Source organism: Cydia fagiglandana, chromosome 12 (assembly GCF_963556715.1).
Source record: "Cydia fagiglandana chromosome 12, ilCydFagi1.1, whole genome shotgun sequence".
In the NCBI taxonomy this organism is placed as follows: domain Eukaryota; kingdom Metazoa; phylum Arthropoda; class Insecta; order Lepidoptera; family Tortricidae; genus Cydia; species Cydia fagiglandana.
Window position 1 is genome coordinate 12564553 of NC_085943.1, and position 27140 is coordinate 12591692.

General features: G+C 39.7%; 1 protein-coding gene and 3 long non-coding RNA genes across 4 annotated transcripts in view; all 4 read right to left on the minus strand.

Annotated features, from left to right (window-relative positions):
- LOC134669672 (uncharacterized) overlaps positions 1-27140 on the minus strand; it is a 335382-nt gene that overhangs the window by 146055 nt on the left and 162187 nt on the right. The window lies entirely within an intron of this gene.
- Positions 2127-25488, minus strand: LOC134669290 (serine protease snake-like). The gene is made up of 10 exons (XM_063526793.1): positions 25313-25488; positions 24450-24643; positions 23287-23395; positions 21370-21432; positions 21140-21234; positions 19046-19222; positions 18496-18700; positions 18034-18359; positions 17872-17994; positions 2127-2558 (listed from the first exon to the last, which is right to left on the minus strand). Exons 3-10 carry the CDS (start codon positions 23387-23389, stop codon positions 2400-2402), a joined length of 1251 nt encoding a protein of 416 aa, XP_063382863.1. The 5' UTR covers positions 23390-23395; positions 24450-24643; positions 25313-25488; the 3' UTR covers positions 2127-2399.
- LOC134669596 (uncharacterized) lies at positions 5166-7845 on the minus strand. The gene is made up of 2 exons (XR_010098921.1): positions 5678-7845; positions 5166-5601 (listed from the first exon to the last, which is right to left on the minus strand). It is a non-coding gene; the product is annotated as an uncharacterized LOC134669596 (long non-coding RNA).
- Positions 12528-13393, minus strand: LOC134669597 (uncharacterized). The gene is made up of 2 exons (XR_010098922.1): positions 13040-13393; positions 12528-12963 (listed from the first exon to the last, which is right to left on the minus strand). It is a non-coding gene; the product is annotated as an uncharacterized LOC134669597 (long non-coding RNA).

The window sequence follows — 27140 nt, forward strand, 5'->3', positions numbered from 1 at the left end:
CCTTTTTCAGTGGCACATGGATGTAGTTCCATGTTAAATATCCAGTCTAGCATGCATGCAGTTTCATGTTGTGTATTTTTTGTTCTATATCCTTTTGTAATAACAATAACGAACCATAATTTAAATATTGACCTTAAATAAAATAACAAAGTTAATCATTTATTTTTTATTAAACATTATTATCGCTAAATGTCAAGGTCATGCGGAGAACAATGAGTTCCACTTCCAACCTACTTATAAATAATTTGCGTGGTTATGACACTGTGGCTGCAACCGAAAATCGTGATAAACCACCTAAGGCAATTTAATAAATTAATTAGAGGAGGGATTAGATTATACTTAACTTACCCTTTTATTTCTAATTATTCTGTCAGAATCCTTATTTGATCTCACCGTTTGCACGTAACACAACACTGCCGAAACACAAAATCATTACAAATAAGTAAACAGTAAAAACAAATGAACACTAAACTCTGAGCATCTTATTACCTGAGCAAATTAAAATAAAATTGAGCATTTTCCTCATGATAATAAATTAAGACAATAATACAAGATAATGACTTTGTTTATGTAAATGTAAGACGTCTTCCCTCAGTTTGTTTTCGCGGTCATCTGGTCAAAGACGCGTACAAATCTAGATATTGACACATTTAACTGTTTTATTATCAACCTTATTTGACTAGCTTTAAGGTACATCAATGATCAGTTATTTTGTGTTGCTATTAATACGAGGCTTTCTGGCTTGGATAATATTTGCTGCTTAATGATAGGTCTTATTGTAAAGAGATATGGTTTATGAACGATCAGTCTTGTTTTTAATGAATGGTATAAAGGTAATGCCCCTAGAATAGATCGCGTGCTGACTAGATGGCGCATACCACGAACATTCACGACTGTTTATTTCAGTTGCGTCACAAGAACTGTACGGTTACCATCAGTTTGTCACTGACATAAACGCCGTCGAGAACGTAATTTACTTTCTATACATCCCGTTTGCACTAATATGCGAGTGCGAGCGAGATGTATAGAAAGTAAATTACGTTCTCGACGGCGTTTATGTCAGTGAGAAACTGATGGTAACCGTACTGGTGCACCCTAGTATTTAAAATTACGTCTGCCATCTATTTATCTAGCCTGTCAATCTGGAACGTAAACTAAGCTATATTCGAATGTTGGTAAAATACGTTACCATGTACCGAAAAGCGGTAAATGGTAACGTAATTTACACAATAAATACACATGTCTCTACCTAAATAATAAGTAATAACATAAGTTGAGTTTTAAGGATAAAACATTCTAGTATAAAATTGTTAAGGATGTATGTTATAACCTTTACAATTTTATACATCGGGGTTTTCGGTGCGGGAATGTTTTACACTAGCCAAACATCAGGTAAAAACTGTAAAAAACGATACTAATTTAACATTTCTAAGCACATTTGGACCTTACTACCTACGTTTAATTCATAGTTTGGTAATTATTTTACAATAAACAAAGTTATGATTACACGAAATCATTCCCGCACCGAAAACCCCGATGTATGGATATAACTGAGTAGAGCGGCTTGCTGCGGAATAAGTTGCCATCAGATAAATCGATGATTTATGAGCACCGTGGCCGCTCCGCAAAATCAGCATCAATTGCAGCGAATAAAACGACGCGCCAAAAGCATCTGCCATCTACAAACTTAATATGCGTCATGACGCATTGTCTGTTGGAGGCAGTCTGTCAAGCGGCAACTAGTTTAAGTATAGTTGGTTGTGTTTTTACGACGATGACGTTAAAACACGTCTTGAAAGGATTTTTAACGGCCAAGTGGAAAAAACTAGTAGGTCCTAAAGGTCATGATTGTCATCGTAACGTGAACATTTGTACGTTGGCACAGTACTTACTTGAAAGACCGTACCGTAACGGATATGATATGATGGTCGCACTTCCCTATGAGATAGGGTTATAAAGTATCTCCTCTGTTCCCTAAAATTATGGCTTTGGGTATTCAATAATAATAGTAATGTCTGAAAGAACGATTGAAGGGTTGACTTGAAATAAAACACATATTTTTCCTGTTTTCGAATGATTTTATTTGTAACATTTAAGTAACCACATATATATGGATATGAATATGACGATGAGATCAGATGAGATAGACGGCACACTGGATGCGATTCGCATGTCGGTCCGATGTTTGAGCGAGAGAACACTGCGGGCGTATTATAGCGACATCCCGCTCGCACATCGGAGCGACGTGCGAATAGCATCTAGTGTGATAACCGTTAACCGCCATAGACTACCCGTCTTGTCCTAACTGGGGATTAACTTTCAACTCCATTGACACTGCTGGGATCCCAGATTTTCTTTTATCCAGCACTGCCTAACCCTACTGCTAGGGTTGGCAAACCCTATCCCCAAACGTGGCGTTCGATCCAATCGCTATACGCGGCAACCTTAGTATAAACGCCTGGAGCGCCGGCGCGCGCGCAGCCGAAGCCGAATGACGTCACGCCGATAACCGAGGTCAATGACCCGACCCGCACTTGCAGCGGACCGCCGGAATCCCCCTGGAAAATGGAAATAAAGGTTAGATAAGGATAGTGGATGCTCTGTTTCTCCACACGAATATTGTCCAGTAAAGGTTAGATAAGGATAGTGGATGCTCCCCCAGCAAACATTTTAAGTATTTTTTCCTAGTCTCGAAGAAGATTTTACCAATTTAAGTAAAAATTACGTCCTAAGTCACCAATTATTTTACGTATTGTACACTTTTACTTCCAAGTCAAAATATAGGGACAATAAACGTAAATTTCACTTCATAAATACACCATGAAGTCAGGGACCTAGGGGTTGAAAATAAGGCGAAATATTAGGTAAAATTAACCTTAAACCCTGACCAATAGGTCAAATCTACTAATAAGGTATTTTAGGTGTATTTGCGACGTAATTATTACTTATACGGGGACTATAAAGTCACGGACTTAATAGTTGAAAATAAGTCGAATTACTAGGTAAAATTAACTTCGTACCCTGACCAATAGGTCAAATGTACTAATAAGGCATTTTAGGTGTATATGCGACTTAATTTTTTCTTATACGGGGACCATGAAGTCGGGGACTTAATGGTTGAAAATAAGTCGAAATATGAGGTAAAATTAACTGCAAAGTTGTGCCGCCATTTTCTTTCATTATAACGAGATGCTAAATATGAAATTGCATAATTTAAGTTGTTATATCTTGAATGGTGCCATATCGCACGGTACTTCATTGTGCTAATATTCAAAATAAAACAATATTTTTGATCGAGTCAATACACTCACACACACAAATATTCAATTACAACACTCAATTACGAGCAAATATATGCATTTTGATTTTATAAAATGTTGAAAACTTAAATACTTCAAAAGCCCATCGATAGTTTTGTATGTAAACCTAACATACTGCACGAAAAAAAATTCTGTGCACTAGATTTCATCGTTCTTCATCTGCGTAATCGGCCTACATTATTTTACATGACTTAGTGACCGCCATTATCATTGCACAACTTAAAGTTGTTTTCTTGTTAGACATTTTGTTTCTGAGTGAAAAGAATATATAAGCCTAATGTTTGTGTCTCTTTTTCTCTTCATCGCGTCTCATCTAAATATTGCCTCGCAGAGTAATTATATGGATAAAAGTATGTCACCAGCACGTCTAAAGGTGGTAAAGATTACCAAATTAGTACATTTCAACTACGCGGCACGTCGTGGCGACGTCGAATCCACGTCGGAAACATGACCTAGTGTTAACCTAATGGTTGTAATCACTAATTTACCGTCAATAAATACGTCGCCCGGCACGTGCGTTTTTTCCCCATTTATGTCGACTCGACGTACCGACGACGTTGATTCGACTTGCCTCATTTTGGTCCACTAAATTGTGCGACCTAAAATAGGTGCCTTTTTCGGAATATTGACCAAAAGAGCAAACTCCGTTTCTCCACACGAATATTGATCTCATTTTCCTCTTTGGATATTGATATTATACAAACATATTTTTACACAATAATTTATAAATCAATTAGGTATTGTATTGTACATTAACATTGAAAAAAAGGCTTGAATTTTTTAAGAGTTAGGAGCAAATAAGTTTTTGGCAAAAATTTCATTTTTGGTACAAGCTTTTATCGCTGACTGTACTTTTCTTACGACAGACAACTAATACTCATCGAGACAATTCTAAAAACCCCTAACACAATTAGGTTGCGCTAGTGTCATCACAGAGTTCCTATGGCCACCTCCTGTCTCCATCATCAGATCAGCTCGATGGTACCATAATATTGCATTGTCATCCGATTTATACATGCATGCAAAATTTGAGCCCTATCGGAAACCGGGAAGTGGATCAAATTTAACTTGCAAGATTTGATTAGGTACAGACAGGCAACGGTCAGGTGAAAGTAAATAAAAGCTTGTAATAATATGCAATTTGTTTGCATATAAATATTTAAACGCTATACAGGGTGTCCAGTAACTAATGGACAACCTTCTAACCATCGACAGAGCACCTTAGGCTGGTCCAGAAAATGCACTTATAGGTCTAGTAAGAGTTTCGTGGTTTTCGAGATAATCGCACTTTTATGTCTTTTTTACTAGTTAGCACCATACTTCACTTTAATCACCATCTAGGCCATATCTTTGTTTGTAGAAATGTAAATAGCATGTGTGATACCATTTTAGAATCAGTATACCATAATCGAATTGGGCCGATTGTTATATGTTGTTTACCTACTTAGGCCCCCTGAACCGCTTTTTGCTGTCTCGCAAATAACATGCGCCGAACATTCTGAACACTTCGCCCGCTTGATTATTTCTGCTATCTCTATACCTACCAACTTATTCTGTTGTAAAATACAACTTTACTATCGGTTCGATTCGGGAAATGAATTACAGACTCACTTGATATGAAATAGGTAGTTGTCGTATATAAAAAATAATATTGTCGTATATAAAAAATAATGTTGTTGTTGTATGAGAAATAATAAGGTTTTCAAGATGTCTAAATGATTAATGGAAGTGATGCCTCGGATAGGATCCGCAGTAAAACATTTCACCTTTGGAGTGCAAGGGTCCTCTTATTACTCTAACCTGGTTAATGGGAACTTGATAGGATATTGAAAAGATAAGACCAAATATATGACATGCAATTTAATACAATTCGCTAACTACTACAATGCACTCCGCTTTAGGGCGGGCGCTGCTCAGAATACAATCGGTTTCTCTAAACTGTCGGCGGTTATGGGGTGACACTATAGTAAACCTTAATCTACGATCGCGAGATGAACGAGACGCGGGGTCTTGGCCAAAACCTGGGATAAAAGTCTAGTGCACTCACGGGTACCGAACGTAGCTATCATCCACAGGCCCGCTGGTATTTAACGCAGCAGGCGGATCGCTGACGGTGGGCGACGGGCGTTCCTCAAGCTCCGGCTTTGGCAAGCCCGGGCGAGAACAACCCGCGGCGCTCAGGAGTTCCCCAAGAAGGACCCGCGCGATGAGACCTTGGGGTCGTCGGACCGCGGCAAGGCTGTCCGACACACGGCTCGCGGGTCAAGGCCGTGCCCTACGGCTTGATGGTGGCGCCAACGTGTCGCGCCTCGGAGTCGATAGGCCACGCAAGTGAAGGGGAGGCCTGTGTGAAGCACCTCGGGATCGCCAGGCGGCACGCAGTCCACAGGCCTTGGAAACTGCGCCCTGCGGTGAAAACCAGCGTCCCCACGACGCTCAGCACATCAGGGAGCGCGCAACGGCGCTCGGAGCAACACGACCGTCGGCCATGCTTGCGCTCGCCGGCGGCACGGAAAGCACTCGGTGGGCTACGCCCTTTTCGCGCACAACACACACACACACGGCGCACTTTACATATATCCCAATCTTCCACCGGCCAGGGCAGGCGGCGGAAGGGGGCGAGGCGGTTTATTTCGATATTCAATTAGGAGCTGTATAAATGCTAGCGTGCCCCAGTACCAACTCCCCCATCCATTGTCGATTCTAGCAAAATCCCCAGCCCTCCGTTTCGATCCATATCGACGCATCAAACGTCAAACCAACTTAAACCTTTTCCAAATCATATGACTCTCGAAAAAATATCAATGCTCATTAATACTTGTAATATTTTAAGTGGTTAATAATAATTACTAATAATTATATTTCTATCGTACGTTTCCTACCTTGTTTCATTCAGAATACCTTCTTTCCGATGCGGTAACTAAACGCATAGTCTACTCTCTGACAGTTCTCCTGTCAAAATTTCAACCTTTTCACACCTTCATATTCACTATTTATGTTTCATAAAAATTCCGAAAATGATTCTAAAATACTAATTAAATTAGGAAGTGACCTATTTGAGCAGTTGGGGTAGACCAGGGGGATCATTTTGGTATGCATGAAGCCAGGTTTGGTTCACCAATCTCCGCGCAATCTGGGTGACAAGTTCCGTTCAAGTGGCATACTCTTTAGCCTTGTTTCTTCGAAACCAGTTAACCAGGAGGCAGGATACGCCAACCAACCTACAGCTGAGGAGGTACATTATAGTTTTACATAAGTGTCATACTCTGGTGTATGTTATTTTGTTGGAAATGCGACAGTCATGTTGTACCGGTTATCTTGTATGGAAAAACATGTATTTATCCTAAGCAAATACGTAGCATCGCTACAATATCCCCTCTCTCGGCAAAGAGGTTAAGCGCCGCTTAACCGAGGCAGCCGGGGTAACCGGAGAAAAAAAAAAAAAAAAAAAATCTTTTCCCAAAAAATCATCTGGTCCAGTAGGACGTTAACTATACATGCGGACATATACATGCGCTCCATATTTATTATCGTTTGACACTAAACCTATATTTATTTATTTAGTATGCTACTTAATATTTATCTTTAATTTACCTATATTATGTTCTAGAACTATAACGTAGACGTACACCTCCTAACACTATGCTGTGGTCAGATCATGACTATCACATGTTTCACATTAGAAATCACAGCGTGTGGCCACCACACTGTGGTTTCTGCTACTCAACTAAAAAATATAACCTAGATTTCCTTTGAAATAGTCTTAAGTTGTATAATGTAGTCGCTATAGTTAATAATGAGCTAACTCTCATTTTGAGGCTAATTGATATCTTTTAATGCTAACAAAAATATTAGTTATCTTTGATTAGGCTAATTTATTCTAATTAATTAGTATATTACATGTATTTCTATTCCTAATTTAATGCTACCTATTGATATACTAATAGTTATGTTTTACTATAGCATGCTCTGCTATGCCTATATTCCTACAAATACAAAGCCACTAGTACCCTAATATAATGTGGTTACTAGTTGGTAGTTTTTATTTATTACTTATACTAGCAATAGTGGAAGTTACTTGTAACCCGCACTTAAATCAAACTCCAATATGCAGCCAATGGGCTTGCATTAATTGAAAAAGAAAAACTTGGTTTTCTTTTCCATGTCCTACTTAGTGTATTATATCCACCATAATTGAGTCACCCTGGGCCCTTAGGGTATGTAGTTACTTATAAAATTTGATTTCCTAGGAAATGCTTGGAACAAATGTTGACCAGTTGGGTCAAAGAAGCATGTATGCTTGAAAAAAAAGAATGGGCTAAATCTTAATATGCCCTAATAATATAAAATAAATTGTTACGTGTGACATACACCTTGTGGGACTTTAATTATGTCCTTGACATGATATTTTCCAATTTTACCCGTGTCTATCTCCTGAAGATCATATACGACATCCGAATGCTTCTTAATGACTTTGCATTTCAGGAAGCGCGGTGCCAATTTTGCGGAGAAGAAGTGTGCTGCATTTGACTGTACAAAGTTACGCCTCCATACGATATCGCCTACGCTTAGCCGTAGTTCCTTACGGCGCAGGTTATATCGTACCGCGTTTTGTTTGTACGCTTTGGTCAAAGCATCAGTGACGCGCTGGAAGATATCTGCCATCTCGTTGAGAGCAGTTGCTCTGTCGGACCGGTTGGAAATTTGGAGGTCGTCTAACGAATTTGGAATACCGCCCCTAATGGAATGCAGCATGCCATCCGTCATCATCTCTCGCCCCTTTGCCAACAAGAATGGTGTATGCCCCGTTACAATATTAATAGTGCTATTCAAAGATAGCTGGATTTGCGGTAGGTACTTGGACCAGTTCCTTTGGTCTTGTCCTACTAAAATAGCTAGGCAGGTCTCAATAGTTTGATTAAAGCGTTCTACTGTATTAGATTGAGGTGCGTAATATGCGTTATAAAATATCCTTGGTATTGAGTGTGTGGCACAGAAATCTTTAAATTGTTTACTTTGGAATATTGTTGCGTTGTCGCAGATTAAAACACATGGGATTCCCTCTTTATTTAAAATTTCTGATTCTATAAATGTAGTTACTGTTTTAGTTGTTGCAGTTCTAAGTGGGTGAATCCAACAATATTTTGTAAATACATCAACTATAGATAGTATGTAGACGTGACCAGAATATGATTGTACTAAAGGACCTATTAGGTCGATAGATAGAGTGTGTATAGGTTTATTAACCTTTTTCTGGTTTGTCATGTGCCCATGTGGAGGCTGATTTGAGTGTTTGTATGCTTTACACTTCTCACACGTGGCCACATAATTTTTCACGTCTGCATACATGCCTTTCCAAAAATAGTTTTCTTTAATTTTTGATAAAGTTTTAAATGTGCCAGGATGTACTGTTAGTTTTTCATGATTTTCTTTAATGCATTCTGGTATTAATTCTCTAGGCAAAACTATTTTCCAATTATTTTCGGTTTGTAAATTTGATATTGGTTTTGAATATCTAAATAGTACTTTATTTTTTATTTGATAGTTTTTATGAAATACTGGGTTTGTTTCTACATTTTTAAATAATTTATTATACCAATTATCTTTAGAATTGCAACCTCCTTCGAATATTACTGCCTCAATACGTGACAAAACGTCTGGTACTACGTGCATGGAGCCTTTTTTATGTCTAATTTCAAAGTCAAAACAAGATAACTGCATTGCCCATCGCGCCAAACGACCTGAAGGGTTGTTTAGCGTTTTGAGCCATTTTAGCGACATATGGTCGGTGACCACCACAAAGCGGCTACCTTCTATGTACGGTCTAAAATGATTTATTGAGTCCACTAATGCTAGGAGTTCACGTTCGGTTGTGCTGTAATTTCGTTCGGTTTTCGTAAGCAACCTAGAATAAAAAGCTACAGGGTGTTCTATACCGCTCAATTCCTGAATAAGTACGCTCCCGATGCCGACGCTTGATGCATCTGAATGGATCTGGAATGGTTTGGAAAAATCAGGGCAGGCGAGCACCGGAGCCTGGGTGAGGGCTTCTTTAAGCGCTAGGAATGACCTCTCTGCTTCCACTGTCCAGTCTACGGTGTCTCTACCCTTCTTCTTGCCAATTAAAGCTGTCATCGGGGCTATGATAGTTGAAAAATTTGCCACGAATCGTCGGTAATAAGAACAGAGCCCTATAAATGCGCGTAGTTGCTTAGCGGTTGTTGGGCGCGGGAAGTTTTTAATGCTATCTAGCTTTTGTGGATCTGTTAGTAGACCTTGTGAACCGACTATGTATCCAAGGTACCTAAGCTCTGATTTACAAAATTCGCACTTACTAAAATTTATAGTTAGACCTGCCTTGCTTAAAGCTTGAAAAACGTCATTTAAAATAACGATATGCTCTTCAAACGAATTGGTGGCTATGAGAAGGTCGTCACAATATGCAAATATCTTCTCGCCGTATTTATGGTGAAAAAGAGAGTCTACCAAACGTTGTAATTCACAGCCCGCGTTCGAGATACCGAACGGGACGCGTTTAAATTCAAATAGTCCGCGGTTTGGTACCACAAATGCACATTTTTGACATGACGTGCCGGAGCCGTCGACGTTGTCGGAGTCACATAAAGAAATTTGCCAGTAAGCCGCCGACAAGTCGATTGAGCTTAAATAACGTGTGCCACGTAAATTATCTAAAATTGAATTAATGTATGGTACAGGATATGAGTCCTTGACTGTGACATCGTTAAGTTTTCTGGCGTCTAAACAAAATCTCCAGGAACCGTCTTTTTTTGGGGTCATAACAACGGGGTTAGACCATGGTGATTTAGATGGTGCTATCACGCCCAGCTGAAGCATCCGGTCTACTTCGTCATTTAAAGCCTTCAGTTTAACCGGTGAAAGCGGATAATATCGTTGTTTTATTGGTGGCCCCGTTGTTGTGATCTTGTGCTCTACTAGAGATGTTTTACCCAGACCTCGCTCCTCTGTACTGATTGACTTAAATTCATTTATTACTTTGTCCAATTGAATTGATTCGAGAGGAGAGAGATCATGTTTTGGCACTATGGCACATAATGTTTTTAGTGACTCCGGCCTAAGTGATGTTTTCCTTTTTAGAAGGTGAATATCTTTTAATTTAAAAAGATCTATTAATTCTAGTGTTAATATAGAATCCATGCCAAAAATGAAGTCATCAGATACTTCTGGGATTACCATAAACATGATATTATAAAGCATCCCTCTGAAATTGATTGGTAATAGGATTTTACCTATGACCTCAACGACAGAACGGTTTGCACAAGTCGCAGTTGTAGTGTAATCTATTAAATTAAATCCTAAGTTTAAGAAATGTTTATGGTAATTGTTCCCTATTATACTTAAATTTGCTCCTGAGTCCATTAGACCTGTATATATTCGTTCTCGTACCTCAAAATCAATGTAAATTCGGTTATCTCCTTCAACCGCCTTTACACCAGGAGTCACCGCGCCTAAATATAGTGTGTTTGATATTGTTTTGATGGCTCCTGGTCTATCTAGTTTTTTTGGACATTGTCTGCTTCCGGCGCTGGTCTGCCCTTGGCAGGATTACATTTGTGGCAAGTGCTTGTAAGCACATTTTTCTGACCGCACTGAAAGCAAACAATGCCTGGAATAGTGCGGCATTGTTGGTATGAATGTCCCGATTTTTTACATTTTTTACAAGTGAGTTGGTTGTTTTTATTATTTACCTGTCTTTGTGTATTATTGCTCTTGAAATTTCTCTGATTATAAGTTTTAATTTCGTTAATTTGTTTTATTTGTTTTGTTGTTTTGGAATTATTTGTAGACCCCGGTAAGCCTGAATAAGCTTCAAAACGTTTGCCTATAGCAATAAGATTTTGGATGCTATTCGAGTCGTCGACAGCCAACAGGTGCCCATATGATGGCAAAATGTTATGTTTAATTATCTGCAGTAAGGTTGTTTCTGATAATTTTGTTGTCAGCCGCGCATTCATAGTTTGCATCTCCAATATGTAAAAATGTAATGACTGGCCTGGTGATTGTCGGTGTTCTCGAATAGTTTTTTCTAAAGTATAATCATTGTCTATCGATGTAAAAAACGATCTGAAAAGATCTTGCAATTCCGACAACGAGGAGACTCCGTCGCGTATGTGCCTATAGTAATCTAAGGCTTTACCGCTTAGTAAATCTGCAAAACATTTAAGCACTTTGCGCTCCGGAGTGTCTCGGCTACGTCTGTAGTCATCAATCCTAAGGAAGAAGTCGGTGACATCTGAGTCACCTGAAAATTTCAAATTCCACGACCGCAAATGGTCCTCGCGCAATACATGCACGATGCGTTCTGTACTGCCTGTAGTCCCCGTCGTAGGGGTTGTAGTGACTGCCCCTGTTAAGGTTGAGTTGGTTTGACGGACAAGGCCCGGAGCCCCCAAATATGGTAAAATAGACTCTAGTGGTTTTGGCGTGGATGGGCCGGGTGGGTGGGCGTCTGCAGCAGCACCCCGCGGTCGTGTATTGACATACGAAGGATTGAATCCTGTTAATTCACGAGTAGTGGTGGGGGGTTTGACTTCCCTCGCACCTGTGTCATGGAATTCGTCCCCTTCCTCCTCCGACATGTCGGTAAGATTGCTGCTTTACTTGTGTCAGGGTGTGCACCTAAGTATTATAAGCTAATAACACTTCGGTAGATATATGAAGTATTGAAGTAAACTACCACTATGCTCTCGACTGGAGCGTGGTAGAAAAAATAATTTGTGGCTAAGCACTATGCTAACTATTCATAGTGTAGCCTAATAATAATTACAATAAATAATAAATTTGCTACTCAGTCACAAGTAAAGTTACAAATTAAATGGTATTGTATTTTTTTAAGACCAATAATGGCATTTAATTCTTTTTTTAGCTGATACTAATTTTATACATTTATCTTATCGCTCTCCCAAGCTCACAGCAACCAGGTTGATATTTAAAACTTTTTTTCGGGCGCCATTGTCGTATATAAAAAATAATATTGTCGTATATAAAAAATAATGTTGTTGTTGTATGAGAAATAATAAGGTTTTCAAGATGTCTAAATGATTAATGGAAGTGATGCCTCGGATAGGATCCGCAGTAAAACATTTCACCTTTGGAGTGCAAGGGTCCTCTTATTACTCTAACCTGGTTAATGGGAACTTGATAGGATATTGAAAAGATAAGACCAAATATATGACATGCAATTTAATACAATTCGCTAACTACTACAATGCACTCCGCTTTAGGGCGGGCGCTGCTCAGAATACAATCGGTTTCTCTAAACTGTCGGCGGTTATGGGGTGACACTATAGTAAACCTTAATCTACGATCGCGAGATGAACGAGACGCGGGGTCTTGGCCAAAACCTGGGATAAAAGTCTAGTGCACTCACGGGTACCGAACGTAGCTATCATCCACAGGCCCGCTGGTATTTAACGCAGCAGGCGGATCGCTGACGGTGGGCGACGGGCGTTCCTCAAGCTCCGGCTTTGGCAAGCCCGGGCGAGAACAACCCGCGGCGCTCAGGAGTTCCCCAAGAAGGACCCGCGCGATGAGACCTTGGGGTCGTCGGACCGCGGCAAGGCTGTCCGACACACGGCTCGCGGGTCAAGGCCGTGCCCTACGGCTTGATGGTGGCGCCAACGTGTCGCGCCTCGGAGTCGATAGGCCACGCAAGTGAAGGGGAGGCCTGTGTGAAGCACCTCGGGATCGCCAGGCGGCACGCAGTCCACAGGCCTTGGAAACTGCGCCCTGCGGTGAAAACCAGCGTCCCCACGACGCTCAGCACATCAGGGAGCGCGCAACGGCGCTCGGAGCAACACGACCGTCGGCCATGCTTGCGCTCGCCGGCGGCACGGAAAGCACTCGGTGGGCTACGCCCTTTTCGCGCACAACACACACACACACGGCGCACTTTACATATATCCCAATCTTCCACCGGCCAGGGCAGGCGGCGGAAGGGGGCGAGGCGGTTTATTTCGATATTCAATTAGGAGCTGTATAAATGCTAGCGTGCCCCAGTACCAACTCCCCCATCCATTGTCGATTCTAGCAAAATCCCCAGCCCTCCGTTTCGATCCATATCGACGCATCAAACGTCAAACCAACTTAAACCTTTTCCAAATCATATGACTCTCGAAAAAATATCAATGCTCATTAATACTTGTAATATTTTAAGTGGTTAATAATAATTACTAATAATTATATTTCTATCGTACGTTTCCTACCTTGTTTCATTCAGAATACCTTCTTTCCGATGCGGTAACTAAACGCACAGTCTACTCTCTGACAGTTCTCCTGTCAAAATTTCAACCTTTTCACACCTTCATATTCACTATTTATGTTTCATAAAAATTCCGAAAATGATTCTAAAATACTAATTAAATTAGGAAGTGACCTATTTGAGCAGTTGGGGTAGACCCGGGGGATCATTTTGGTATGCATGAAGCCAGGTTTGGTTCACCAATCTCCGCGCAATCTGGGTGACAAGTTCCGTTCAAGTGGCATACTCTTTAGCCTTGTTTCTTCGAAACCAGTTAACCAGGAGGCAGGATACGCCAACCAACCTACAGCTGAGGAGGTACATTATAGTTTTACATAAGTGTCATACTCTGGTGTATGTTATTTTGTTGGAAATGCGACAGTCATGTTGTACCGGTTATCTTGTATGGAAAAACATGTATTTATCCTAAGCAAATACGTAGCATCGCTACATAGTAAAGATGTGTGACGTTCCACGGTACCTTTTGCCGTGGAACGTCACATCGCGCCGTATAATCATGGTCGTTTGACATAAATTAGATAGCATAAGATTATATTAAAGGTCAACGCAATTGGGATAATTATCGTGCGTATAATAATAGTTTATGCAACTACTCCATTAAGGACACGATTAGCTGACCAACGTAACCCAAAACCTTAATGCAAATGAATAAGTATATTTCTATATACATAATTAATTTGCCTATAATTAATGCCTTAGATAATTGGACCCATTAATGATTGATAATTAATTCCTGATGTGGTTTGATGGCGATTATCTATCAAATGTTGCTAATCGCAGTGAATTTGAGACCTAAATTATTCAAACTGTACATTATGGTCGTTCCGACGGTTTCTTAATGCATTACATTACCTATAATTATTTTCATTGTATGGAAAAAGGACGTAGAATAATCAGTAGACGTCAGTCAAGTCAAATTTGTACAGTCATCTGCAATAGTATGTTACTCTTCGAAGGCCGCAAAAATATGTGACACGCTCTTATGGCTCTATAAATAATATCGTGTCAGATATTTTTGCGGCCTTCGTTGTGTAACATATTATTGCAGATGACTGTACCTACCACTATGTAGGTAGAAGGTGTACAGCTGGTATACAGATAAAAACAGGATCTTGAATCAATAATACAGTAATTTTATACATTTCGCGTTTGCGTCTAATCCGGTAGTTCTGATTTTTTGCAGACGTGTTTATGATGTTGGCTCAATAATACTACAAGTTTGTGACTTCGAGCGTCGAACGCAACTTTGTCAAATATCGAAAAACCCGCGAAAATTTCGGTTTTCTTTTAGATTTGGGCGATTATAACCCTAAAAAACTAGTTTTTGATAGTGCTTTTTCAGGACGTTTTTAAAGTGGACTGAATTGCTAACTACAATGAATACGAGACTAGAATTGAATTGTGTGTTCTATATTTTTATTGCCTATATTTTCCATTTTAGTGTCTCACTTAAATTATAAACTCCACAATCCGCGCTTTGCATGATCGCCAGGATTTAACGTTATATTTTTATCGCAAAAATTTACATCAAAAACAAACGGAAGGCATTAAATAAAATGAAATCCAGGTGGAGAGATAAACGTTTAATACCGTTCTTAAAAAACGACTTAAGTGCAATATATTTTTACAAGCTTTAAATACCTTTTAGTACGTTAAATCGCTCACATATTCCGAAATGGCGAGACTTTCAATGCTTTTTAATCGGTTTTCGGCCGTGTTGAAACTTTTAAGCTAATTAAATGGTTTTCATTCGTATCCTCATTTAAACATACTCCGAAGTTTGGGGTTTGTGTAAGCCAGCATTGGTTTTTATAGAGTGTGATGTGGAACAGGTAAATAAACATTGTTTGTGACATAATATAACATTAAGAGCCAACAGGAGTGATCATTTCTCCATACAAACGTACTCAACTGTTTCCTCCGTGAGTTTTGATGCTAGAGCAATGATTTTTTCAACACAGATTAATATTGTCAATATCTGTGTCGAACCGTTTTGATTTTTATGATATTTATGTATTTTAAGGCGCTAGAGCCCTTCAAAAATGGCCAAATTGGCCTCATTGACTATGCCGCAATGAGAAGTCAATTCAATCGCCTCTCTCACGATCCGCGGATAATAGTGTCGCTCGTTGGAGAGAGAGAGGCGATTGAAATCAAAAAACACCCTAAAAATTTCAATCGAGAGGACGGGTACAAATTATCGTCTACTTGGGGACCAGTGATTCAAATGTTGAAACCAGCAGATATATCTTCGGACCAGTGTACGGATACTGTGAGTGTTGCGTGTCGTGTCGTGGACAATAAACATTAAACTTTAACGGGTAGCTGCAATTTCTTTGTCTACCCCGAACATTTTTATAAACTAATTTCGGGTAGTTTAGTGTTGTTTTATTAATATCTCCGTTGACATTTGTTGGGACGTCAGTCTTTCCGTGACCACAGCTGGTGCAACTCAGCTGAAACGTCGGAATTAAAGGTAAAAACAATGAAATTATATCGCGGTAGACCCTCGGAGCGGTAGACCCATTTGTGTAATTGAATATGATATGATATCAATCAAGAGGTACAACACTTCGCCATCTGTGCGAAAAATACAGACATGCCAAAAAGAACCTGCATATGGTGTTTGTTGACCTCGAAAAAGCATACGACCGAGTACCCCGAGAGGTTTTGTGGTGGGCTCTGAAAGAGAAATGCGTACCTGGGAAGTATGTAGAGCTAATCCGGTCAATGTACAACCGATGTTGTACACGCGTCCGGTCAGCTGCTGGCACCACCGACAAGTTCAGTGTCACGGTAGGCTTGCACCAGGGATCGGCTGTAAGCCCTTACCTCTTCCTGCTTGTTATGAACGCTCTGTCGTCAGACATACAGGAGGAGGCACCCTGGTGTATGCTGTTTGCCGATGACATTGTGCTTGTTGGTGAAAACGAACTTGAGGTGCAGAGCAGACTTGAGAAATGGCGGCAAAAATTGGAGAATGTTGGCCTAAAGATCAGCAGATCTAAAACGGAACACATGTTCTGCGATTTTGGCGGTCTCTCCAGTTTTGCTGCCATAGAACTCGACGGCGTTACACTGCCGGTCTGCTCCGACTTTAAGTACCTCGGTTGGCTCGTACAGTGCGATGGCGATATTGACCGTGACGTGAAAAACCGGATTAGCACAGGATGGATGAAATGGCGACAGGTCACGGGAACCATTTGCGACGCCCGAATGCCTCTTCGGTTGAAGGGTAAAATTTATAAATCAGTCATAAGACCTGTCGTCATGTATGGATCAGAGTGTTGGGCCCTAAAGGTGACGGATGAAAAGATATTGCATGTAGCGAAGATGAGAATGTTGAGATGGATGTGTGGCGTGACGAGAATGGATAGGATAAGGAATGAGTATATAAGAGGAAGCCTGAAAGTTGCACCCATAACAGAAAAAGTAAGGGCAAATCGCCTAGCGTGGTACGGGCATGTGATGCGGAGGGATGAAAGTCATGTGACGAGAAAGGTATTACGAATGAATGTGGAGGGAAGTACGAGGAAAGGAAAACCGAGGAAAAGGTGGATGGACTGTGTGAGAGATGATATGAAACGAATGCAAGTGAATGATGAAATGACGGGCGACAGAGAGGTGTGGAAGAGAAAGACATGCTGCGCCGACCCCAAGTGAATGGGACAAGGGCAAGAGAATGATGATGAATATGATATCAATTAGCCAAAAAATCAAAACGGTCCGACACAGATAATTTCATAATCATTTAGATTTTCAAATTCGGTTACGATTGGTTAAGTTTTGGAGGAGGAAATAGTCGAGTACGAAACCTCGATTTTTGAGATTTTTACGCAGGATTTTTAGCCTTGTTCTTATCGCACATTTTAGGAGCTGCTTCCGTTGGCGAGACGGGTATATTTACCTAAAATATTTAAAACTCAGCTCCTGCTTCGTCTTAAGGTGGGATTCCACCAGTGTGCGGCACTGTGCGGCACTAGCATATTCAGAACAAAAATGCTTGTGCCGCACAGTGCCGCACACTGGTGGAATCCAGCTTTAACATACAGTAAGTTCACGTTAAATAATTATTACGGACGTCAATGTCAACGCTAAAGGTAGGTAATAAGTACTGTTCGAATTCAGACTACATCAGCATTAATGCTACAGTGGTGCGACCTTGCTGCCGACTGTTATGCTCATCGAAATGTCACTTTAAGCTGTTACGTCGTTCCATAAAAAAAAATTCTTAAAAACTGCGTCCGATACCTGGCAAGTGTCGACTCCTCCCCCGAGTTTCCCAGCGCAGACCTGTGTCTGGTCTAGCCCGCACCAATTTCGGTTGCAGTAGCGGCGGAGCAGCCCGCCGCAGGTGGTGGACTCTATGATGTCCTCAGCCGTTTATAGATTGTATCTATAACAGTGCGGTACCTGGCAAGTGTCGACTCCTCCCCCGACTTTCCCAGCGCAGACCTGTGTCTGGTCTAGCCCGCACCAATTTCGGTTGCAGTAGCGGTGGAGGAGTCCATCGCAAGTGGTGGACTCTATGATGTCCTCAGCCGTTTGTAGATTGTATCTATAACAGTGCAGTACCTGGCAAGTGTCGACTCCTCCCGCGAGTTTCCCAGCGCAGACCTGTGTCTGGTCTAAGCCGCACCAATTTCGGTTGCAGTAGCGGCGGAGCAGCCCGCCGCAGGTGGTGGACTCTATGATATCCACCTCAGCCGTTTGTAGATTCGGGGATGAATCGCGACCACCTGTAATTGTAAAATATAATATATCAGGATGGGAGAATTCTACTTCTTTGGACAACCATAATAGGGCCATATCATTGTACTTGCGAGTATGTGGATGTGACAGGATAATAGAATGACTGTCTGTAACTGAAAATACCTGACACCACTACCCCCCATCCGGTAACAGTTGCACTTAAAATGGCGCTTGTATTGGCCGAGGTCCACAAGCAAGCTGGCTGGATATATCTCGAGAATTCGACGTCTCTGGACAACTGCAGGAGAGCTATGTCGTTGTACTTGCGAGGGGCCGAGTAGGAGAAGTGGACGATGATTCTAGTGATTAGCGCGTCGTAGGGTTCAGGCTGAAAGCAAAATTAGTTTATACCTGGTTTATATGTCTAGAAGAACATAAATAAACATAGTTCTATCTTAAACATAGGTACTATTTTTAAAAGATTATTTTAATTGAGTTAAGATCTGTTTATTCATAAACATTGATTATTAGTGTTTAGTGCCAGTTCCTACATTTTCTACTTATAAACTGAAATAGAAAGAAAAATTGACCAAGGCTGTAATCGAAGAACCAAATGCAGAGGGCATTTGGGGCAGATGCCTTGACCTTTCTCCCTCTCAGTCCCACGTCAAACAGAGTCTGCCACAGTGATAAAGCATGAAAACATGGCTCAACGTGTAGCCAACTTACTCACAGCATCGAGAATATTCCGGGCTCCCAGCCTCACGATCTTCGGAGCAGCCTCAGCCACGGTAGGATCGCGCGATGACTTGGTGCAATGAGCAGCCGTCAGCACAAATCGCGGGCTGATTAGAGCCCCTCCGCATTTGAAGATCCAAGTACCCTCGACGGCTCGCCAGCCTAGCGCTCCCTGAAATATAAGGCGGGTAATCGATGTAAATATGTAATAGCATTAATTCTCCATTGGCTATTGGAAACATGACAAACATATTCTTCTCAAAATGAAGGAGGGTACGTTACATGCATAATTAGATTAACGAACTAATAAACTTTAAATATCATGGCGGCAGGCGTCATACTGTAGAGAACTGTCATACTTTTCATACAAACAAATTTTAAGGAGCTGTTATGTGTTCTTTATTCTTTATTCAGGCAAACACTAAGTATACAGCTGCAGGATGCCAAGACACTACTGTTAATACATAGTCAGAATCATGAATTTCATAAACATGTATACACTTTTCGAACTATCTCTAGAATCTTAAATTTTTAAACATACATGCATATTATTATTATGTATTGAGTTATGACGTTTACAGACTATAAGAAGATATATATACGGTCAGGAAAATAACGAAATAACCAAGATGACAATCGTTAACTCCAATCAAAACTTGAATAATGTGTAGATGGGTCAATTTTCAAATAGGCATTTTTTGCTGGCCCACGGCTAAAACTCGAAGTCCATAGGACTAAAAGACTGGGTATGTGTATATTTTCATTCAGTGTATTATAAGCTTTAAAAATCATGCACAACTGTACCTAAAATATTATTAGTTCCTGACAAAATCGCATTTGAAGTTCCAAAAACGGCGAAATTTGCCGTTTTTCGCGTGTCCCAGTGGCGGCATCGCGCAATAAAAAAAATCATAACTTTGGATGTAGGCAACGAACTATAAACAACTTTGTATTTCTATAAAGAGCATTTTCTAGAGAATTGATTTAATCATATTAATAAATTAATGCGTTATTTAATAAAACAAGGGAAGCCTTTTTATCGCTGTCCCGCGCGGCACCTATTTTGTTATGACTTAAATATACCTCCAATAATCTTCTTTGTCTATTGAATAACGGTTAGATTAAATTTACAACGCAATAGTGCGGTTAGTTGGGCATCGATTGACATCAAATGTAGACCCGGAAACAGTTTAATTTATTTAAAAACAGATAAAAATCTCTTTCGATATATTTTGGTACGACTACAATGACATTTGTATGGACGCTTAATACGTTGGTACATAGTTGGAATAAAAATGTTTATTTTATAATAATAGTTGCAAATATAGTGTTAAAATATATAGTAAAATAAATAAGTGAATCGGTTGTATTGTGTAGGAAATATCGCAAAAAAATATTATTGGCGACATGTCGCGACATTCGTATGGCGACATTTATACGGCTATTTTGACCGTATAAATGTCGATTGTGGCATACAAATGTCGACATAGTGCCATACAGATGTCGAGAAGGTGTTATACAAATGTCGTCAGGGTCTTATAAATGCAACAAAAATAATAAATAGTGGCATATACATGTTGATACTGCCATATAATGTCGAAAAAATGCCTTATACATGTCAAAAGCGCCTTACAAATGGCTAAATAGTGTCATACAAATGTCGATCTTTAAACGTACATATCTAGCTAACTATAAAAAGTACAGAGGTGCCTCCTACAGTATATTTTTTGTTGTTAAGAACCCTTCCTAAAACGATGATTATAAATAAGATTTTTCAAAAATAAAAAATTGCCATACAAATGTCGAAAAAACACCCTCTTCAAAAATTGACCCAGATATAGTCACGTGACTTTTCGTAGCATCTGTCGCCCCGATACATTTTTTCTATTCGTATGGCGTTTATCGATGATGGCAATAGTTAGCGGGGTATGTTGTTCCGATTGATATAACTTTGCGAGAAAAAGAAATACGAATATCGAGTAAACACGTCGTGAAACGAAATTCCACAGCGCATGTGTGTCGCGCTGTGTGTGTATTTGATATTTTTGGTTATCTTGGTCCCCAATACAGAAAGGAGATTAGAACGGACCATGTGAGGGTATTCGCCTTGAAGAGCTCGCCGGCCACCGACGACGAGGTTCCGAAACGAGTGTAAACCAGCCTTTCTTCTCCTGTAGGCCAAACCTGAAACCATTATTTATAAACTTTTTATAACAAAACCTATTTTGTGAAAGATTTGAGTTATTGAAGTATATAAGTTGCTAAACGTAAAAATCTTTGGGTTTGCCACAGAGCCGAGTGACAAGCAAAAACACTTACATGCCTTTTCCCTTTGATCTCTCTCATCTAGGTCTTGCATTTGCCAAGCATATTCGTAGCATTCTGAAAATAATTATAACAAACTAACCATTATTGACCTGAATATAGTTTTTTCACAGTTTAATATTAGCTATAGAAATTTCTTAGAGATAAAGCAAATCGTGAAGAAATTGTCGTCAAAGACTCTTGGAAAATCTCAGTGCTACAAAAATAGCTTCTCAAAAGTTACTAACGGTATTCAGTTAGAGATGTCCATTCCGTCTTTGCACCTTTTTAAATAGACAACGCTTAAAAAACGTTACCTATTGAAACTGTTATTTTCCTAGTGAAATCTACTTTTTAACACGTCTTAACACTTTCCTAGTAACGAAATACTTATTGTTAGTCATAAGGAATTAATTTAATGAAATTATTCAAATTGATTCATTCATAATTTTCATCATTTCAGCCTATTTTAAGCGAATATTTTAGGAAATAATAGCATCGAAAGAAACAAAATGTACGTGAGGATTTTTTTTTCGAGGCAACCCTATGATGTGGGATGTTGTTGGAAAGGTCTTTTAAAATGAATAGGGGTTCTAGAAGAACATTTTTTGATAAAGTGGATATTTTCGGAAATAATCGCTTTGAAAGAAACAAAATGTGAGTGACAATTTTTTTATCGATTCAACCGTATAGTGTGGGGTGTTGTTGAATATGCCTTTCAAAATAAATAGGGGTCTTTAAACAACATTTCTTGATAAAGTGAATCATTTCGGAAATAATAGTTTAGAAAAAAAAAAGGTGTTTCCTTCTAACTTTTGAACTATCTGTCCAAAAAATATGAAAAAAATCATGAAAATATTGCTTAAAAAACTCAATCAAATGAAATTAAAACAAATTTGATCAGTTAAGCAGTTTATGAGTTATCGCTAAAAGTCTTCCCTTCTTATTTTAATTAAAAGCTTGGCAACCCTTGTTTGTGACCAGATTTTCGCAGGCAACCCTATACCATTGTATTTGCAATAAAATTACCATCATTTTGATGTATAATTCAAGCGTCAGACAGATGAGTGCAATTATCGATATAAAATCACCTCTTTAAACACGGCAACCACATAATAGTGACCAGAAAAAGATAGGCAACCTAGTTGATTTATGTTGTACAAGTTGTATACTTTCCATTGAAACTTATTTTGTTCGTCAGACAAATCGGTGAAATTTGCCGAAAAAAATTTTTTTTCAAAAAAATTTAAAAAATAGCCTTGACCATATTTCTTTAGGCAACCCTATTTGTTTATGTTCTGGAACATATTTTCTTTCATATTTTCATAGTTTCATCCGTCAGACAGATTGGTGAAGGTCGACCATAGAATCGGGATCGTGGGATCTTAGACCATAAATCTACATAGAGAGAGATCTCTATGTAGATTTATAGCTCTTTGTAGGCTATTTGTGAATGGTATATACCCACTTTTGAAGCGCAGTCTGATTCGCTCCTTTTGATGCTAACTGTATAGTATGTTAATAATCTAATGGCAAGACAATAATTTAGTACCGGTCGAGTTGATACCATAAGAGCCAGTAGTCTGTTCGAGATCCTGAAAACGGTGAATAATAAAGAATCTAATGAGGTATCACACGTATTTTTAGGAGTACTATCTTTATTATTCACCGTTTTCAGGATCTCGAAACTAGAGAAGGTGGATAGTGAAATTCTTCTTCGGCTTTTAGTGAACGTCTTAATAAGTTCGATGTCAATAAGTAGATTGATTTTGATGAGTTAAATACTTTGGGGACTTAGTTAAATTAAATGACCTACAGTTAAAACATGCTTCTATAAACTAATTTACGTAACTTACGTAAATGTAAAATTTTAAGATATTTGACAAAATAAAAAAAAATATTGCTCTAGGAACTACTTAAATATGTACTCACTAGTTTCGCTGATGCGCCGACCTGGCTGGTAGAAATCAGGCATAGCCGAGGTGTACGGTAGACATGCAGCCGCTTCATCGTCGGCTGGCGTGGTGGACGGCATCAGCACCTGGCTCTGAAATATACCGTAAAATGGGGTGAGTAGGGACATTCAAGCCGCGATAAAACTTTATTTTTTTACATGGAAAACTGATTTTTATACATAATAAATGTTCCAGTCGTTTGAATTTTAGTTTTTTATGTTTTTGTGTAAGTAAGTAGTTCCATTTCGAATCTTTAGAGATAAACACGACGTTTTGTCACGAATAAAAACATTCTATTCTATTCTATTCTATTCTAAATAGTAGGGAATCCCAGCTCACCCCGTAGTTGGGGTTTCCAACTAAGATGAGCTTAGAAAATTGTTGGATCGACACTTTGGGATTATGAACATTATTATATCTTGATTTGTTATTAGAATATGTAATTTACGTAGCAGTAGCCTGTAAAAACCAACTCACCCCTCTGTCATCCCTCCTCACCCCATTCATAACCCAACTGCCCTCGTAAATCTTACTCACCCCATTTTACGGCACCTAGATTTAGGGCATCCGCTAGATGGTGCGGGTGAGCGGGTTAACGAAAAATAGTAAATGTGAGCAACGCCCGCTACCAGCCGATAAAGACGAATTCAATTATGCGAAAAATATACGAGATTGGAAATGAACAACAGCATTATGTCTGAGTTTTTTCGTCCATTTATGAAAATTGCCTTAGAGCTGTGTCATTCAAATAATTCAAACAGTTATCACGCCAGAGGATTCCGCGGCGGTAGGCGCCGGCATGCCGCGGCATCCCGCGGCATGCGCCGAGGCCTCCCGAGTGAGCCGGAGTAGCGCCGGGACGACGGGGGAGAACTCGTGCATACTAGTCACTAATCCCTTGTGATAGAGTACACGCGGCGGCATGCCGCGGCATCCCCCGGCCTGCGCCGAAGTGCTCCGTGGTGCGCCGACCGCGAGCGCTGGACTGTGCGGGCGCTCGCGGTATGTCGGGGGATTTTACCTCGCCGGTGTGCGCTGCGCGGCGTAAATGCTCCTCGGTGATCTGCGCTACGCTCCGCCGGTTTGCGCTGGCCTTAGTGGAGTGGTTTTGCGGTACTTAAAAATAGATGAGAAACTTACATTTTTTGGCTCATTATCCTCGACCAGTCCCCAACTCCAGTAATCCTGCCGCAACACACACAAACACACGAGATCATACCGTTTAAATATCAATACAAATTCCAAACATTATTAAAACGATTTAAATACAATTAAATCATAATTTACCCGTTTATCCCTGTTTCCAAATGATATATTCGCCGCATTCGATATCGCTGCAATAATTACTATTTCCATTAATTATACGTTCCGATAGAAACAAATGCATTGCGATTGCAAACAGTAGGTGCAGTCGGTGTCGAAAGTACCTTCCTGTCCTAACCAGTGAAATAAAAGTGGCATTATTTGAATGGCAATTTCTGTTGCAACGTTAAGGCCCCTGTACACAATGGGCTGGCGTGGGCCAGGGGGGACGCATTTATGCGTTAGAGGGAGCAAGTGATATTGCTATCTCATTCTACCGCAAGGCTGCGTCCCTTGGACTGGCCGGCGCTGGCCCATTGTGTACAGGGGCCTTTATAGATACCGTTCGGATTCAGACTAGACCAGCATTGCTGCTATAGTTATATGGCGCGATTTTGCTGCCAACTGCATTGCTGTCGTTGTTGTTATCAAATGTTAAATGTTAAAAAATGTTTAAAAAAATCCGGGCATAACTGCAGCAAGGCATTACTGCCAATTGCAATAGTAGCGCATGTCAAAATCGATGTTACTGCCCGGGTGTTTGACATTTGCGGCTGCAATGCAGTCAGTAATGTCGAGCCGCAATACTGCTGCAGTAATGCGGTGTAGTCGGAATCCAATCAATATTAAATGCGCCCAGGCACGTACAATAATATAATTATCTTAAACTATCCTGCAATTTTATACTCGATTGTACATACCTGGCAGCATAAACAAAACACAAACGTTCCACATTTCAAGTCAATTATTTAAAAATGGAACTAGTAACTGCTTTTAAATAAAATAATACATTGAACCGGTTTGAATGCGAAATAGTTAATGATGTTGATTGGAATTTAATGTTGTTATTCTTCGCTTTATACCTATTGTTATATACTGGGAATTGATAAAGGGCTCGCGGCACAGATTATATTATTTATCATAGTAGACACGCCACTCTCGAATATAGAATAAACTAAACTTGTTTGTTTCGAAAGATAATTATTGTTTATACCTATACAAACAGAGTCTTTTTTGTAAAAAAATAAACGGCAAATCTTTGAGAAATACTCATTGCAGGTCTTAGTTTAGGTTTTTTGGTATCGTCTTGGGTCGTCCTATTCGTTTTTTGTCAAGTTCTTAAATTAGTCCTATTTTGTTTTCGTCACTCATTCTACATTGAAAGCCACCGACGATTGGAACGAAAGCAGAATAGGACTAATTTAAGAACTTGACGAAAAACGAATGGGACGACCCAAGACGATACCGTTTTTTTCAAGATCTTAAAAACGACTAAAACCATGAAGAGCATTGGAATAGGTAATAGAAAAGTTGCATTGAGATTTGAAGGAATAATTTAGAAGTTTAAAATTATTGAGAGTGGTGTGTCTGTTATAGGTTTAGTTACTTATTTAATCTGTACATTTGAGGTCGACAACTGAATACTGTCACAAACATAATAGTTTATTGTTTATTTCTTGCTAATATTTTAACTGTATGAAGTCATATTAACGCTAAACTCATAAGGAAAAGATTCATTTAATAATGTCTTAAATATTGGGCTTTGGGCTTATGTTTTTATGTCTCTTTAGATGCTATTTCTTGTGAGAATCGAATATTTGTTATATAAGAAAAATGATCAGAAATGAGAATCAAAGCCAGAGTGGATCTTTTAATAAATGGCTTCGTACTGTGACGGACATATCGTGACTATAGTTTGTCGATCGTACAATATGTATATTGCTTTAAAGTTTACTTATCAATTAGTGAAGGTAACCTTCCATACCATATCTTAGAAAACTTAATAATATCAGCTAAACGACAACGAGTAGGTATACTAGGTTTTTCATATTGTTAGCGCTCTTGGGCAACCCTGCCAGCTTCGACCCAACCAATGATGTGTGGAGATACAGCCCAAGATGCCAACATGTACGGAGAGATCAGCGGCCAATCAGAAAGCGCGATGCTAGCGCCAATGTTTCGCCTATAAGACGCATCCCCAGGCAGCGGACCACTCTCATCTCTCTCTTGCAATCTAATCACCGATCTGAACGCGCGTGTCCTAGACAATTAAGAACCTATTGTAACACATTTCACCATTAAGAGAATGGTATATTTTCTATTAGATAGTTTTATTTAAATAGCCCAAAAGGCTCAAACACATATGTTATATTGATGTGTGTTATATTCCAGCGGGATTGGCGGGATCTTGCTCAGGACAGGGAGGATTAGAAAGGGAGAGGGGAGGCTTTTGCCCAGCAGTGGGACACACACATAGGCTAATAAAAAATATGTTATATTGACGGCCTCCTAACCTATTTAGTCGATAGTGACCTTGATTGCGAAGTAGGAGTCGGAGTTCGAATCCCGGTAAGAGCATTTATTTGAGTTTATCACGAATATCTTTATTCTGTTTAGAGGCTATTTATGTATCTAAGTTTGTGTTATTATTTACGCGAAGTGGGAATCACCCTGAGATTATCGACGATTTGTCTACGCAGAATCTTTGACTCCTTCGGTCACATAGCCAGAAGACACGACACTCTGGAG

What these genes read in the sequence shown, in the direction of transcription:
- LOC134669290 (XM_063526793.1), bottom strand. Translation starts at nt 23,389, where the DNA reads ATGCCGTCCACCACGCCAGCCGACGATGAAGCGGCTGCATGTCTACCG. An exon ending in AAGGCGAATACCCTCACATG is followed by an intron (nt 19,223 to 21,139) that starts GTCCGTTCTAAT and finishes CTTATATTTCAG; the next exon opens with GGAGCGCTAGGCTGGCGAGC. An exon ending in CCCGGAATATTCTCGATGCT is followed by an intron (nt 18,701 to 19,045) that starts GTGAGTAAGTTG and finishes TTTTGCTTTCAG; the next exon opens with CCTGAACCCTACGACGCGCT.